Source organism: Primulina tabacum, chromosome 6 (genome assembly GCF_025594145.1).
Source record: "Primulina tabacum isolate GXHZ01 chromosome 6, ASM2559414v2, whole genome shotgun sequence".
NCBI lineage: Eukaryota > Viridiplantae > Streptophyta > Magnoliopsida > Lamiales > Gesneriaceae > Primulina > Primulina tabacum.
The window spans coordinates 40,612,060-40,631,351 of record NC_134555.1 but is presented as its reverse complement, the minus strand read 5'-3'; the positions used below and the strand labels follow the sequence as shown (position 1 = coordinate 40,631,351).

The 19,292-nt window shown below is 30.4% G+C and overlaps 1 protein-coding gene across 1 annotated transcript in view; it reads right to left on the bottom strand.

Annotated features, from left to right (window-relative positions):
* LOC142549549 (uncharacterized) overlaps positions 1-19,292 on the bottom strand; it is a 46,087-nt gene that overhangs the window by 10,029 nt on the left and 16,766 nt on the right. Inside the window, exons 3-5 of the mRNA XM_075658539.1 lie at positions 19,015-19,080; positions 18,162-18,563; positions 17,042-17,420 (exon numbers count right to left, since the gene is read on the bottom strand). Coding sequence (XP_075514654.1) covers positions 17,042-17,420; positions 18,162-18,563; positions 19,015-19,058 — 825 coding nt within the window. The 5' untranslated portion in view covers positions 19,059-19,080. The remainder of the gene's footprint in view (positions 1-17,041; positions 17,421-18,161; positions 18,564-19,014; positions 19,081-19,292) is intronic.

Here is a 19,292-nt window from a genome sequence, read left to right as displayed (position 1 = left end):
TGTATTGGAAATATTCAAGGACCCAAGACTAACTAGAAACTTATAGCAGTGTGAAGGGACTTTTAATTTTATGAGCAAATGGTTCAACAAGAAAAGAAAACGCAATGTGAACAAGGTCTGGAAGATACTTTTTCAAGGGAAATAAAACACTCATACAATAGTCTAACTCCTCATTTTGGCAATAGATACATAGAATCTAGTAACTTGTTAATATAGAAATTCTAAAATCCCTTGTAATTCTTTTAATGTGATAACAACAAGCATGAGAACTTCTTATAAACTTATGGAACATATATGTTTGGGTTTTGTAAGGATAAAACAAGTCACATAAAAAGCGCAAGAGACAACTATGGCAACGTCCCTCTTACATTAGGTGATTGATAAAAACACATCCACGTTAAGGTGTAGCAGTGTAAAAATATACAGATACAATTTTAAATACAAAATTTTCTCTCTACTAAAAGGTAAGAATAAAAAAAATTCCACATTGAAAGAAAGTTAGCAGATTTTATCCAGAGTAATGTAACTTGTAAACATGACTGTTAAAAATACAGTGATATCGTTGTATACTGCAAGTACCTGTTTGAAGAAGAAACGATGTTCAGCCTCGGTGACACAGGTCAGTCTCAATGAGCTATAAAATTTTGACCAGAGAGCGCGGGATTTCCCCAGCTGAAGGGAGTACATAAGTAGTCAGACAGAAGTAAAATAATGAGAACATTACAGTAAATAAATCTTGTGCATATTTAAATTACACCTTAGCATATTTCGCAAACAAATTAAAAGTAATATGTTTTCCCAGCGTAGTGACAATAACTTCTCAATCATACATGAAGTGTGATATTTGTTATTCTTTTTCTGATTTCTGATATGAAATTTTCAGACCGCAATAAGTTAGATTAAAGTAAAGCCATGATGGAAAAATAAATGCTCATTGTTAGAAAGCAGAGAGTGTTTTTGTCATACCCCTGGCCCAAGCCTACGCAAACGTAACTGCATAATGGACTCATCTAGCAACTAATTCGTATCCATCTTTGTTTTACGAAAATGATTAACTCAAGTTGCAATAGGAGTCAATTGTAAGTCATTCTAACCCTTTTAAACTTCTTTTCTTCTAACACATGTGGGACAAGGGATACTACAATCATATCTTAGAACGCGACGTCATCGTCGCAGCCTGACTATTCGATTCACCAGCATCGAAAATCTAATGATGGTACTTACGGATTCAAAAGTTGGCTCTCATACACATAGTGTTTTGCCCTGTACAACACTTGTTTCCCGATGCTTCAACTGGTAACCGTCTCTGATACCATTATATTAGGTCTCGGGCTAGGCCCGCACAAACGCGACTGCACAATAGACTTCTATACCAATTGCATCGTATTCGTACTCCTTTTACGGAAACGGTTAACCCAAGTTGCTATCGAAGTCCATTGTAAGTCATCATAAACTTATTTTTCTAGCTAATGTGGCACAAGAAGTACTACAATTTTACAGTCGGTTGCATGTTGTTGATCATATCAAAACAAAAATAAAACCTTTTTTGGTTCACCAACCAAACACTATCACAACTCACAAGTCCGTAGCTATTATTTATTCAATATCTTTTAAATTGCTTAATATTCAATTGTGGATAATGAATAGGATGATATACATTCCGAAAAGAACTTTATGACTAGTTCTTTCATATATGACAAAAAACCGATATGCACTAATGGATTTAGAACGGTGATGAAATTGATATTACATAATATGTAAGCATATTAAAAGTGAGTAAAATAAGTAATAAAAGACATGTTTATATATAAAAGAGTTTGATTTCTTTTAGAAGATCAAGAATTTAAAATCTTAAAATTAAATTATTGCAGTCTGACATGCATAGCTCTCATTCCCAACACTTGGCTCCATTATTCTTGACGTGTCATTAGCAAATTCTAAAATCATCATAACCCGCATCATGCACTCTCCATTCCCATAATATAGAAAAACAGGTAATGAAGCTTCGTTGCTACTAGAAGACTACCAAAACCACTTACGCTCTGTGTAAGATACCACAAATTACAGCCAGTACACATTACCTCCTAGAGAGAGGCAAAGGCCCATTCACGGATTGATCATGTTGCCAATTATGAAATTCTTAACCGTGATATAATACGAGTAAGCATTTATAATAAGATTAGTGATCAAGTAATTGACATTTCGAAAGTCGTGAGCAGTGATAAAATAAAGTGAAAATCAAAAGGTTAACCCCACGAAAAGTAACAAATTTCAGAGTTACAACTTCGTCCTCAGATCATATATTCTCAACAATGTGAAAATGTACAAATGTGACAATAAGTGATTTACAAAGGGACTCAACTCCTGTGAAGATAATTTTATTTAGGTGCATTCCTAATTTGAGTCTAAATCCTGATAGCTGACAAAATATGTTTAGGACATCATAAATAAATTAGATGAGTGACTGAATTTTCCTAGATTAAATTGATGTTCCTATAATAGAGAGCTCTTCAAACTTGTTATATTCAACAAAATAAGGACGGCAAACAAATTTTTAAGAATTAAATTGAACTTTATGTAATAATGCATTCACCAATTATTGATAGCAAAATCTCAATAAGCCTGATCATAAAATCCTCGAGTTTAGATTTTTTTATTTTTTATTTTTTTAAAAAAATTCTTGAGTTTTGAGCTCCCAAACACAACATATACCCTAACATCTATGCAGTCCCTAAATATTGGTTGATATTCAAAGAGTATTTATTTGAGTAAATTCAGGGCAAGGACGAATACTAAAGAAAGCTAGTATTTGCTGTAAATAGTTTATACACAACAGCTTATTCGAGTATTTTCTAAAATCAAATGACAGTAAAAAATTCAATGAGATTTTAAATGGAAGGAAACATGTGATGTGATCAACATGTATAACGAAGTCGACCACAATAAGTACTTCCACAAGTATGGATCGTGAGGTGCAAGTTTGTAGGACCGAGCGCTTGCCGCTTTACCAAAAGCTATAGCTAGTAGTAATGGTGCAACTCAAATCTTTTAAACCGCACAGCAGCTCAAGCACCACGATCCGATCGCTCTACCAAGCAGGGACAATTATTGCACCCAACAAGGTCACTAAACGTACTCGAAATTTTTTTAAATATAAATGACTTCTTTAACGTCTCCACACACACCCACTTCGCTCTCAATACTATTGTATTTTTGTGATAATAAATTTTCACACAAATATCACATGTAGAAACCATTTCATCGCCTAGACTCTAGAGCATATATCTAAGTACATTCAACCAACTCTTTCGGTCTCAATTGTAATAACCAACAACTATCATGACAATCATCCGCATCACCCAATTCTGGAAATAACTTTTGATTTTGGTGAAACATTTAATCATCTTCTCAATAAGAGGTTTACCAGAATATAGAATTTTAACTCATGACGGCTATGGGTGTTAAATTTTACACTCCTTTAAAGAACAAATCTGGCGGGTATAACTCTGGCTTTACATGGAAATCAAGAGAAATTTAGAACTTTTTACAACTATTTAAATGGTGCCATACTAAGAGCTTGACATGGAAATATTTGAAACTATAGCATCGAAGTCGATCATTAAACTCATCTTGTTTCTCCGTCTCTATATTTAGAATGATCCCCAAATATCATGCCATCATAGTGATGTACTTTTCAAGCTTTCACCAATCTGGTCCATTATCTTTGACAGAAACCCAAGTCGCTTTAATGGAAAATTAATTAACAATATTTTCTTTTACGACATTTATATCGTCTTTGAATGAAGCTCTATTTGTTCTATTTCATATTTCCTAACAAAAAATAACATATATTAAAATAAACATATCCATACAACAGAGGATTCTTTCATGTTACCTAGCATTACAATAATGAAACACATTGCATGCTAGATAGGAGGCTTAACATTGAAACATTGCTCCTTTCTAAAATTCTTTAATAATATTCCACCAATTACAAACAGATGCTATTTAGCAATATTTGAACATTTTAGTTTTATTTTATTAGAAAGAAAACTTTACCAAAATTCAGCCTTTTCTCAAAAATTGAATTTCAATAAAGGTTAATTAAATACACTGCCCATGTAAAATTTCAAAATAATTTGAAGCACTTCTTTTTACACTATTTTGAAAATCCAAGGACTCGATCGAATGGATATGTAATTGTTGAAAACTCATATATTAACTCTCGGTGTTTTCAACTCTCGAGCACACATACCTCTGAAAACACGTACGAACTAGTGAGATCATGATTTGAAAACACAAGAGTTAATGGACTTTTTTCATAGGGTGTTTAGCAATCTCGAGATTCCACACTGTGTATGCAATTAACCCTTTCGATATTTGTGCAAAGGTAAAATAGATCCATCATTTCATGCGACTTAAAAATTGATACCCAACAAATCCCCAGAAGCATTCATTCAAAAACAGATGACAACAAAAAATTAAAGTTGATAGCATCAGGGTAATCAAAATAAAATGATTTTTACACTTACAACTCGTTCAAACTTCACAAAATCTCATCAAAAGAAACAAAATTTATAAAAAAATCAAAGCTAAACAATGCCATAACAAAACAAGAAATAGAAAAAATCATACCACAATCACAAAAATAAAACCAGGAACGTTTATTTTAAAAAAAAAAAAACAATGCTCAGTTGCTGCTTCTGTAACACCAGCGAAGGTATACGCAGATTAACTTACAGAATCGAGAAGTAAAAAGGGTCAGGGAAGATCACTGAGCCGCCATGCAAATAACTCACAGGAAGCTTACTCCAGTCGCACTGTAAATTTCCGGTGTGTGAGAGAGAGAGAAAAGAGAGAAGATGAATTGACAGGTAAGAATTCTCTGCCAAAATTTATTGTTCAGGAAAAAACAAAAAAAAAAGTTAAAATTTAGAAATCGCGGTCACGATTTTGTGGCTATAATCTCATCTATTACCCATAATATATTTTCTGTAATATTTACAAATATATTTATGGAAAACTAAACACATTTTAATATTGATCACAAAACCATCTAATTTATTTTTCGATTAAATTACAAGTAAAATAACAAAAAAAATCTTTATCGAATTAAAATGTCGTATCTCGGAAAAAAAATTTATAATCAATGCAGTTTACCTTATAATTAAATCTGTTGTTCTGAATATGTTGAAAATTTGAAATCGTTAATTTCATATTTAGAACAAAATCTATAGATTAAAAGTTTATTGATTGAGTATTGATGGTCACTCACAATTTATAATCTATGTGCAGTTTTTAATCTATTTATATTTTTTCCTATCCATAAACTATCTTGAAACACTATTTTTATGGGTTTTTTTTAACCATTTGTTGTACTTTTCTGAAACTTTATCAAACTAATGTGTTTTTTTTAAAAATTCAAAAAATAATATAAATTTTTGGCACACGAAAATTTAAAAAAATCACACCTTAAATTGACACACTGAAATTTTTCCATATATTAATAAAACTCTCATTTATCTCAATGGTATATTTTAAGTTCTGTTTTAAAAAAAATGAATTTTTTTCAAGTAATATTCAACAATGGATTATAGTTTCTAATACAACAAAATAATTTTAGCTTAATTTTTTAATGGAATTAATCAATTTTTAACCAAATTTTTTAAATTGAATTTATTTTCATTTGCTTTTAAAAAAATTGTTTAAATTCATTTTTTATCGAATAATAAATTGTTTTCAAATATACCTATTATTTTGCTTATCTAAAGTGCATGGCCTTTCCACAAGTATGTAATCCAAATGTTTCTACCAACTTTTTTTATATGTTTTTTGTTACGTGTCGAATCTTCTATAAACATGTAAAAACTAAATAATTAATATAATAGAAAAATATTTTTTTAACTAATTTATCTCATTTTGAGTTTTGATCTTCTAAGTATTTAAAGTACATATTTTTTATATTTGTTCCATGAACATAAAATTTAGAATTGAGAAAAAAAATAATTATTTGATGGATGCTTCAACAAAAATATATAAGTAAAATAAAATATAGATTTGATTTTTACATCATAATATTCATTATCACTTAATTTTGTAATTTATACCATGCAATCAATTCTATAATACAATTGGATTAGACAACTTTTAGAAATGTAATATCACATAAGATTTTATCATTAAAAGTTTTTATTGAAAAAAATTATAACATTTTCGAGGTTTTTTGTTCTTACAATAAACTTTTATTTCAACATCATCATTTTATCTTAACAACTAAACTAGTGTAAGTAGACACGTTATATACAACTAAAAAGTACTTTTGTCGGGATCAAAAATATATTTAGAGGAAGTGGATAAACACTTTAAAAATTTTATTAAACTTGAGTTAGTTTTACTAGTTTTTAGCTGATAAAAAATTTCTAGAATGGCTAAACTAAACTGGATCATTAAATAATTTTGAGTTCAGAAAGAGTCCAGCTAGACTAGCGAGTTGTATGGACCTTACATGGACCTGCACAAGGTACCTTTTTCATGTCAAGTTCGTGCTTTGATTTAAATATTCTTCAACATTGTAGCTATAACTACAAGATAAAACTAGGGAGGTATCCTCACTTGTGTAGTATTTTCGAAAAGAAATTGGAAGTATTTGGTCTTCTATCTCTTTCAAATTTTTGGTATGTAATGTGGCTTCAACATTTTATATATTCAGAATTAAACATCGAAAGAGTTAAGAGATTAAAATATTAAAAAAATTTAAGTAACTGATATAAACTATTAATTTTTAATATTACTATCAAACATATAACATTATCACTTTAACAATAACTTTTTATTATTTTATATGATCAAATAAACTTTTTTTTAAAAAAAAAGTACATAAATTTTTTAAAAAAGATTTCAATCTAATTTATTAAGTATGTAATTAAAAGGTAAAATATTTCAAAATTATATATATTACAATATTATTAATAATTAGTTAGGTTTCAAAACAAAAGCAACACCAATAGAAATCTACATTTTTTATTTAGATAACTTTTGCAAATTCGAAATTCAAATACACAAAACGATGCATCAAGTTCGTGCTTTGTTCATGCTTCATGCATGCATCGATCTTCAGTTAGGGAGTTACACGAACCCTAGATGGACCTACACAAGAGAACTTGTATGTGTCAAGTTTGTTCTTTGATTTAAATATCATTCAGCAATGCAGCTATAATCACAAGATAAAATATTAGCGAGACATACAAACTGCGTAGCGTTTTCGACAAGAAATTGCAAATTTATGCTATGTAATTTGGTTTCGACAATGTATAAATTCACAATCAAACATTCGAAAATATAATAAATTAAAGATTAAAAAGATTTAAGTAACTGATTGAAATCATTAAATTATTAATTTAATTAATATGATTATAAACATATAAATTTATCGCTTTACAATGTTTTTTATTATTTTCTATGATAAAATGAACATTTTAAAAAAAATGCATAATTTGTAAACGAAAATTTCATCCAATTTAATAAGTATGAAATTATAAGGTAAAATATTTTAAAATTATATATGTTCTTAATATTTAGTTTGGTTCAAAGTCAAAATAATACCAATAGAAGATCTACAATTTTTATTTAGATAATTTTTGCAATTTCGAAACTAAGATACACAAACTAATGCATCAAGTTTGTGCTTTGTGCGTGCGTCATCTATGCAATAGCGAGTTACACGGACCCTAGATGGAAATACACCAGAGAACTTGTATATGTCAAGTTTGTTCTTTTATTTAAATATCCTTCAGCATTGCAGTTATAATCACAAGATAAAATACTAGTGAGACATATACCAACTGTGGTGTGCTTTACACAAGAAATTGGAAGTATTTATCTTCCATCCCTCTCAAATTTATGGTGTGTAATTTGGCTTCTACAATGTATAAATTCATAATCAAACATTCAAAGAGATAACAGATTAAAGAATTAAAAAGATTTAAGTAACTGGTGGAAATAATTAAATTATTAATTTTTAATTAATATGATTATAAACATGTAACATTATCACTTTACAGTATTTTTTTATTATTTCCTATGATCAAATGAATTTATTTTAAAAAAAATACGTAACTTGTAAAAGAAAATTTCATCCAATTTAATAATTATGTAATTATAAAGTAAAATATTTTAAAATTGCAAATATGTATATATAATATTAATATTTAGTTTTGTTCAAAGTCAAAGTAACACCAATAGAAGAAGATCTACAATTTTTATTTAGATAATTTTTGCAATTTCGAAATTCAGATATACAAACTAATGCCAAGTTTGTGCTTTGTTTGTGCGTCATCTATGCATTGATGCTTTAATTAGCTGAGTTACACACATCCTAGAGGGACCTACACAAGAGAACTTGTATATGTCAAGTTTGTTCTTTAATTTAAATATTCTTCAGCATTGCAGTTATAATCATAAGATAAATTACTAGTGAAACATGCCAATTGTGTAGTACTTTCGACAAGAAATTGGAAGTATTTATCTTCCATCCCTCTCAAATTTATGGTGTGTAATTTTGTCTTCTACACTGTATAAATTCATAATCTAACATTCAAAGAGATAATAGATTAAAGAATTAAAAAGATTTAAGTAACTGATGAAAATTATTAAATTATTAATTTTTAATTAATATTATTATAAACATATAATATTCTCACTTTACAGTATTTTTTATTATTTTCTATGATCAGACGAACATTTTTTAAAAAAAATACATAATTTGTAAAAGAAAATTTCATCCAATTTAATAAGTATGTGATAATAAAGTAAAATATTTTAAAATTATATATTGTATATATATTTAGTTTGGTTCAAAGTCAAAGTAACACCAATAGAAGATCTACAATTTTTATTTAGATAATTTTTGAAATTTCGAAATTAAGATACACAAACTAATGCATCAAGTTTGTGCTTTTTTCGTGCGTCATCTATGCATTGATGCTTCAATTAACGAGTTACACCAACCCTAGATGGACCTACTCAAGACAACTTGTATATGTCAAGTTTGTTCTTTTATTTAAATATCCTCCAGCATTGCAGCTATAATCGTAAGAAAAATTACTAGTGAGACATATACTAACTGTGTAGTGCTTTCCACAAGAATTTGGAAGTATTTATCTTCCATCCCTCCCAAATTTATGGTGTGTAATTTGGATTCTATATTGTATAAATTCGTAATCAAACATTCAAAGAGATAACAGATTAAAGAATTAAAAAGATTTAAGTAACTGGTGGAAACAATTAAATTTTTAATTTTTAATTAATACGATTATAAACATATAACATTATCACTTTACAGTAATTTTTTTATTTCCTATAATCAAATGAATTTATTTTAAAAAAATACATAACTTGTAAAAGAAAATTTCATTCAATTTAATAATTATGTAATTATAAGGTAAAATATTTTCAAATTACATATATATTTATATATATATATATATATATATATATATATAATATTAATATTTAGTTTTGTTCAAAGTCAAAGTAACACCAGTAGAAGATCTACAATTTTTATTTAGATAATTTTTGCAATTTCGAAATTAAAATACACAAACTAATGCATCAAGTTTGTGCTTTGTTCGTGCGTCATCTATCCATTGATGCTTCAATTAACCAGTTACACGGACTCTAGATAGACCTACTCAAGAGAACTTGTATATGTCAAGTTTATTCTTTTATTTAAATATCCTTCAGCATTGTAGCTATAATCGCAAGATAAAATACTAGTGAGACATATACCAACTGTATAGTGCTTACCACAAGAAATTGAGAAATTGGTCTTCCATCCCTATCAAATTTATGGTGTGTAATTTGGATTCTACAATGTATAAATTCATAATCAAACATTCAAAGAGATAACAGATTAAAGAATTAAAAAGATTTAAGTAACCGGTGGAAATAATTAAATTATTAATTTTAATTAATATGATTATAAACATACAATATTATCACTTTACAGTATTTTTTTTAATTTCCTATGAACAAATGAATTTATTTTTAAAATATACATAACTTGTAAAAGAAAATTTCATCCAATTTAATAATTATGTAATTATTGTAATTTCATATATATAATATTAATATTTAGTTTGGTTCAAAGTCAAAGTAACACCAATAGAAGATCTACAATTTTATTTAGATAATTTTTGCAATTTCGAAATTCAGATACACAGACCAATGTCAAGTTTGTGCTTTGTTCATGCGTTGTCTATACATTGATGCTTCAATTAGCGAGTTAAACGGAGGACCCTAGATGGACCTACACGAGAACTTGTATATGTCAAGTTTTGTTCTTTCATTTAAATATTCTTCAGCATTGCAGCTATAATCACAAGATAAAATACTAGTGAGACATACCAACTGTGTAGTGCTTTGGACAAGAAATTGGAAGTATTTATCTTCCATCCCTATCAAATATATGGTGTGTAATTTGGCTTCTATACTGTATAAATTCATAATCAAACAGTCAAAGAGATAATAGACTAAAAAGATATAAGTAACTGACGGAAATCATTAAATTATTAATTTTTAATTAATATGATTATAAACATGTAACATTATCACTTTACAGTATTTTATTATTATTTCATATGATCTAATGAACATTTAAAAAAACACATAATTCGTAAAAAAAAATTCATCCAATTTAATAAGTATGTAACTATAAGGTAAAATATTTTAAAATTATATATATATATATATATATATATATATGTAATATTAATATTTAGTTTGGTTCAAAGTATAAGTAACGCCAATAGAAGATCTACAATTTTTATTTAGATAATTTTGCAATTTCGAAATTCAGATAGACAAATTAATGCATTAAGTTTGTGCTTTGTCCGTGCGTTATATATGCATTGATGCTTCAATTAGCGAGTTACACAGACCTACATGGACCTGCACGAGGAACTTCTACGTGCCAAGTTTTTGCTTTGATTTAAATATCCTTCAGTATTACAGCTATAACCACAAGATAAAATATTAGTGTGACATCCTCACATGTGCAGTTCTTTCAACAATAAACTGGAAGTATATAATATATGGTCTTCCATCCCTCTTAAATTTATGGTATGTAATTTGGCTTCAATATTGTATAAATACAATATTAAACGTTGAAAGAGTTAATAGATTAAAACAATTAAAAGATTTAATTAACTGATGAAAATCATTAAATTATTAATTTTATTATGATCATCAAACATATAACATTATCACTTTAACAATATATTTTTATTATTTCTTATAATCAAATGAACATTTAAAAAAATTACATAATTTGTAAAAGAAAATATTAATCCAATTTATTAAGAATGTAATTAAAGGTAAAATATTTAAAATTATATATATCATATTAATAATCAGTTTGGTTTTAAAACAAAAATAACACAATATAAGAGAATATCTACAATTTTTCTTTAGATCTTTTTTGCAAATTTGAAATTCAGATACACAAACTGGTTAATCAAGTCTGTGCTTTGTTCGTGCATCGATGCTCCAATTAGCTAGTTACACATACTTTCATGAAACTGCATAAGGGAACTTGTACATATCAAGTTCATGCTTTGATTTAAATATCCTTCAGCTTTGCAACTATAACTACAAGATAAAATCCTTTCGACACATACATACAAAGATAAAAATAAGATTGTAGTAGCATCACTGGAGATATTTCTCAGTTCCATAAATTTCATCTTATGGTTAAGCAATTAGCCATGACCCATAATACGATAAGAATGTGTTTTGATCGTGCAGTACTTAAGCAATTTACGTTTTTGGAATTCTTGGCTTGTGTCCTATGTATAAAGTACTCAACCAAGTGATGGTATGATCTATCTATGGCCTAGATAGTAGCATTCTCGTTGAAAAGAATTGGGTTGAAAATGGAAATGCGAGTTTGCATATAGTAGAAACTAGGAAACTCTAGCACCATAATGCCATTAACACCTTTAAATGCCATTATACTCAAAATCATGAGGTCCTTGGTCTGGATTGCCCCCATGACATGATGTTCTTGCAGCTATCACAATTATATGCATGTTTGTGATACATTCGCACCTGTGTCGTTCTCCCAACATGAAGACCGGAAGAATTTGGTTTTCCATACATCTGAAACTTATGGTATGTGCTTGGGATTCTACATTGTATGAATTCACATTAACCATTAAAAAAAACAAAAAGGAAAAAATAACCACAAACATAGACACACTCAAGGTTGTGGTGGCATTATTGAAGATGTTCAGTTCCTTAAATTTCTTTCCAAGGTTAAGTAATCGGCGAAGCCACGTACATAAAATGACAAGTCCGTGCTTTGACCGTGCAAGATCCATGCATCAATCGATGCTTCAACTAGTGAGTTACATGAACCGTACATGGACCTACACAAGGCTCCTTGTATCAAGTGGAATAATCATATATATTTTAATTTTTTTTAGGTCTTGACTTGCGTCCTAATTCCAAAGTACTTAACTGAGTGGTCGTACGATCTCCAACCCAATAGAGATTTGTTCGATCCTACCCGTACATGCAATGTCTTTATGACACATATCATAATCCTAATTATGCATAATGACATTTAAAAAAATGACACATGTCATGATCCTGACCCGTGCAGGCAATACCTGCAGGGCTAGGATCAACAAAACCCCCCAATAGCAGTCTCATTCAAATTTAGATCGGGATGGACATATGAATTTATAGAGGACCAAGAAAACCCTTGGACATGCATCATAATGTGACCTAGAAAACCCTTGAAGCATAACGCCCTTAGCTCCTTTGCTTGCCATTATGCTGAAAATCATTAGGTCCTTGGCCTGGATTGCCCCATGATGTGCTTGTCCTTTATTTTTCACCATGATATGCATACTCGTGAGATATTCCCACCTGTGTTGTGCTCCCAACATTTACAATTGAAGTATTTGGTCTCATCCATATCAAATTTATAATATGTGTACTCACTTTTCTGCTGTATAAATAAATAAAATCGATATTTTAGTCGCAATATGGAAGATATATATTGTTCAATTCCTTAAATTTCACCCAAAGTTAAGTAATTGGTCATGCCATGGAAGATGACAAGCATGTGCTTTGATCGTGCTTTGGTTTCTATGTTGTATTAATTCGGTCATTACGTACCTATCGAAAAGGAAAAAAAACATTTATACATACTTATATCATAAATGTGGACCATGAGCAAAGTTTTAAATTATGAATTGTCAAGTTTGTCTTTTGTTCAAGGTTCTAAAAAGCGTGAAGCCCTCCGAACCGTGGATGTCGAGCTCCAAACTTTTCAAGCTTAAGTGAGATTAGCACAGACTTAAGCGTGAAAAAACGTTTTTTATCTTAGTGTATTGTAATTATCTCAAACGAATAAATAGATAAAATAATACATATATATGATAAATTTAGGTCTGATACATTAATTCTCATATTTATAAAAATATAAAAATCTCAAAATCACAATCTTTATTTGTTTTTGCAACTAGGAACAAGGGCCCTACTACTGGCAGGGCGTATGTGATGCATGCCGAGGAGGCAGAGGCTGAGCCCGTCAGTCAGGGGCTAGAGGAGGTCGAAGTAGTCAGAGATTTCCCCAGTGTTCTCCCTGACGATGTTTCAGGCATTCTACCAGACAGAGAGGTGGATTTTTCTATTGAACTCATGTCAGGTACCGTGCCTATTTCTAAAGTGCCCTATCGTCTAGCACCTGCAGAGATGGAAGAACTGAAGGATCAGATACAGAACTTGCTGGATAAGGGTTTCATTCGCCCTAACTTTTCTCCATGGAGCGCACCGATACTATTTGTTAAGAAGAAATATGGCAGCATGCGATTTTGTATTGATGACCTATCGAGCTATTTTGTTGTCTTATCTCGGCTTTTGAGTCTCATGTATCTTCTCTAAATTATAATGCCTTTTTTATTTAAAAAATGTTGGAACTTCACACATACATATATATAATTTTATTATGAGGTCCACTAACCGTACCCACCGTTATACTCATCAATGTGACGACACTCATCTATTAGATATGATAAATCATATCAAAATTATATATCCAATAAGTGAATATCACTTTATTGATAGACACATAGAAAACTTATTTTTTATGTGAGAGAACTTTATATTCTTGTTCAATTTCCTTCTTTTCCCTACACCCTCTAACCTCCATTTTAAAGTTTTTTTTTTTTTAGGACTTTGGCTTGCATCACAAGTGCGAAGTAAAAACCAATCAATAAATTGAAACATAATAAGATCAAATCAAACTCAAAACACAAAAAAAAAAATAAAAAAAAAATCACTTGTTCCAACCATATCCTCAATTTAGTATATAAAAATCTACACCATAAAATTCAAACAAAAGAAAAACCTAATGTTTAAATCCATGAAAGTGATGCAAAAGTTGCCAAAGTTGACAAATATCTTGTCCAAGATTTGTATTTATATTTTCCATCCAAAATTTTCTTGGAAACAATAAACTTTTGTGCAAAATAATTCAACTATTGAGTCTAGCACAAATTTTCATTTTTTTTTAAAGATCTATTTCAATTTAGCGGGATCTTCCGCGTCACGATCGAGCCTGGGTCACTTGCATGTGAGGAGATTACACCAGCAAGCAACTAACAATTACCTAGCACGTGGGTGGTGCTTTTCCTCCAAAAATCATGATCTTTGCTCGTTTTCTTCTTTCGATTCATTCTTCCTTCGTTCTCGGGCTAATTCCAATGTGGCGTTGTACCGTACCGTTTAACCTACGTTGGGTGCAATAATTGTCCCTCCTAGGTAAAGTAATCGAAACGTAGTGTTTGAGCTGTTGTATGATTCAAAAAAATTTGAGTTGCATCGTTACCACCGACTATAACTTTTGGTAAAACGGCAAACGCTCGGTCCTACAATCTTCTTTTCATTTTTCCACATTTTTCCACATTTTGGTCAAACCTAAAAACAAAGACAGACAAAATAAGAGCAAAATACGGAATAGAAACGACGGATAAACGCAAATATGAACAAAATAATCTCTACAAATTTTTATAGGATTCGTGTTTATCATGCCTCCAACATGGAAGTTGGAAGTATTTGGTCACCAGTTCATCTCAAAGTGAGGGCATGGACTTTGGCTTCTACTTTCTATACACTGAAACATCAATCATCAAAGAACATGAAAAAAAAAACCACGAACATAAAAGATCAAGATTGTAGTAGCATTACTGAAGATCGTTCAGTTCCTTAAGTAATTGGTCATGCAGGAGAAAATGAACTGTGTTGTGAATATGATTTAATTGAGCAAATAAACCATGATATGACCGGAGGTTCATATTATCACCAAATCTATTGAGTTATGCATTTATCTTTTATCTAATGGTAGCAAGTAAATATGGATGTCCTAACATACTGATGGTATTGCTGGTAACTCATTTAAGGTTAACAATAACTCACACAGAAACATTTAAAGAAAAAGATAATCATAACTTGATTCATAAGCATTCATTTTTTGAAACCTTTACACATCCTCGCAAAAATTATCCATGACAAATAAATATCAACACAAGTACCATACCCAAAAATGAAACTAACCTGTATGGCCGCATTCATTTACTTTGGATAGAGCTATAATGCATTTCTAGCTGGTGCATGAAAAGCTTTATGAACTTTTAACAAATTATTGTATTGATTCTATTCAGGACTGAGCACTAAAAGAAAGTTTTAGCATCCGAGGAACTTAAAATTTATGTGCAAAGGGTTCAACGAGAAATCAAAGGGCAATGTGAATAAGGTGGTCTGGAAAATACATGTCAACATCAATAAGACTCGTACAATAGTCTAATCTTGTGTTTTGGCAAAAGCGACACAGAATTGAGTCGCGATGATAATACGAAGTTTCTAAACTTCTTTGTTATTCTTTTAATGTGGTAACAACAAGAGTGCAACTTTTCATGAACTTCTATTCTCCAGATGAGTGGTACATACAAGTCTTGTTGGAAAAGAGCAGAAATAGAAACTAGTACACTCGAATGAAGGAAAAAAGAATGTGAGTTTCAAATGGGTTTTCACTGTAAAATTTAACTCGGATGGGTCAATAGAAAGCTACAAAGCAAGGTTGGTTGCTTAAAGTTCACACAGACATATAGTATTGATAATCCATTGTTTAAAACTATTTATTCCAAGTTGGGAATGAACAATATTTCTTTTCTGACTTGAGAGGGAATCTTGAAGACAATTATGTTGAAAGATATTTTGTTTCATCAGGAAAGATTTTTTTTAGCATGGTTATAGGAGAAATTTTCTTAATCGTCCTGTATTAATTAGTTGATTCTCTTGTATATAACCCCTTTGAGATGAATAAAATCACATTAGTTTACCATCTAAAATATTCCACAATAAGGTTTCCGGATTAATAACTCTTCTATTGATCCCATACTAAAATGTTATACAAATGGTTCCACACACAACATTAATTCTTGTTTTTTCAATAAAATTTTGCAAATTTATGTTAGGATCTTACGATCACTATAACATAAACCAAATGCATAATTATTTCTAAAAAAATTTAAAACTTTTATTCCATAGCATATACAAAAATGAAATGTCAAAACAATCTTACAAGACCATAGAGCCAATTATTGAAAACAAGTTGATCTCATTTTGTGAAAAAGATCTAACATCTTATAAACAGCAAAATCATCTTAAAATCTCTAATAGCTTATTAAATTAATATTCAAAATAACCCAATAATCCTCTAGTTTGGACTTTTATCAAAGTAAAAACAAGATATATCCTAGAAAAGGACTGAGGAGTAGAACAAATCAACCCAGGATTGTTCTTATCAAAATCATAAACAAATCAAAACCTACAAAACTGATCCACGGGTAAAAATGGAAATAGAAAAGAATAGCATTGGACCTCATAAATATTGCACTGTAGCATAATTGCAAACAAATATCATCAGTGTTTCCGACTAATGGATATGGTAGCGTAAAACATGATCAACACGAACCTGTATGAGCTCAAAGATCTTTGATTTTGAAGCTGAGAGGTGTTTTTGGTGGTCGCTTTTAGTCTTAGGAAATTTTGATGCCTCGATACTTTCAATAATCTTGTCCACATATTTCTTCAGGATGATCTTGTATGCATCTCTGCTCAAATTTCCTTGCTTCCAATATGGTTTCAAAACGTCCCTAATATGTTCAATGAGGACGAATTTGAAAGCATTGACCGCCTTAATCTTATTACTTGAGCTTTCATCAACCTCAGCGACCACCATGTTTCCCTTCTCAGTTTCCTTTTGCAGTCCCTCCACTCTTTTCCTTCCAACAAGTAAATTTGTTATCCTTCCAGAGTTTTCCTCTGGTACGGTCAGAGGGTCAATAGCACTCCTGTTCAAAGTAGGTTGAAAATGGACTTATGAGTGTGCAATTGATAGGGGGCCACAAAGCTCTATGTTACGGACCCAGATATATTGGGCCTAGACCAGAATATTCTCAAGGGCACAAGACTCTTATATCTCATATTATTGGAAGAATCTAGAGAAGGTTGGGAATAAGTATAGAGGGGTTTCTTAGGAAGAGATTATTAATGCTTATTTGGTTGTTAGGCTAGCTTGAACTAGGGGCGAGAGGATTTTTGGTCTTTCTTCTAGTAGAGGACTTGTTCCTTCTCTGAGTTTTATTACTCATATTAGTTTCTTAGTAAATCGGTCTATTTTATTCTTTATCTAGTTAATTCAGATATTTGTGTTGTCTGAAAAAATGGTTTGTATCACTGTCGTAGCATAATGCCCTTGACTACTTTGGAATTTGTATGACATTATACTCAAAAAGATCTATGGCGAAAAAAGATCCACTTTCATTGGACTTCTATCAAAGTAAAAACAAGATATATTTTTTAAAAGAACTGCAGGAGTTGGAATATGTTTACCCAGAACCATTCTTGTCATAAACAAATCAAAACCTGTAAAACCGATCCGCTGCTAGAAAAGGAAATAGAAAAGAATACCATTGAGCCTCATAAATATTGCTTGGTAGCATAATTCCAAACAAATATCGTCATTATCTCCAACTAAATATAGCATTATTGGAACAATGGTTATCGTAGGGTAAAAGATAATCGATACGAACCTGTCGTGGTCAATGATCTTCCTTTTTGATGCTGAGAGGTATTTCTGGTGGTCGCATTTAGTCTTGGGAAATTTGGATACCTCAATACCTTCAATAATCTTATCCACAGATTTCTTCATAATGATTTTGTACACATCTCTGCTCAGGTTCCCTTGTTTCCAATATGGTTTCAAAAGGCCCCTGATGTGTTCGATGAGGACAAATTTGGAATCACGGACCGCCTTTATGTTTATATAACTTTTTCTAGCGGTCAAAGCTTCATTTAAATATCCTTCAGCGTTGCAGCTATCACCACGATATACAATCTGGTGAGGCAAATCCACTTGTGTTGTGTCTCCAACACGATAACTAGAAGTATTTGGCCTCACGTCCATCTCAAATTTATGGTATGGACTTTGACTTCTACTTGGGATAAATTAAGTGGTTAGTCATCGAAGAATAGGAAACAAAAACCATAGCATTGTTAAGCTATTATTCAATTCCTTAAATTTCATCGCAAGGTTAAGCAATCGGTCATGCCATAGAAAATGAACTATTGTGCAGTGAGTATGATTAATTGAGAAAATAAACCATGATATGAGCAGATGTCCATTATATCACCAACTCTATTGAGTTATACCATTTATTTTGTATCTCATTGTAGCAAGCAAATATTGAATTGCTTCACATTGCTATGATATTAGAAGTTAACTCATTTAATCTCATGAATAATTAATGGACACATTTCAAGAGAAATAAAGAATCTAAAATCGATTTATTGCCATACATTTCTTAACACTTTGCACATGGTCATAAAAAGTATCCATGACAAATAAAAATCAACACGATTCACCACACAAAAAATGAAACTAACCTGTATGGCCGCATTGATTTCTTCAGGATAGAACTATAATGCATCTCTAGCCACCAATCATCGAGACTGGGAGACATTTTGGTACAGGACAAGCTTTAAGAACTAGTTCCATCCATATTCCAACTGAAGTGATTAAATAAGGTCAATGAACTTTTAACAAATCGTTGTATTGATACTATTCAGGTCCTAAATTACAAGAAACTTTTTGCACATGAAGAAACTTGAAACTTTACGGGCAAAGGTTTCAATGAGAAAAAAAATGGAAATGTGAATAAGAA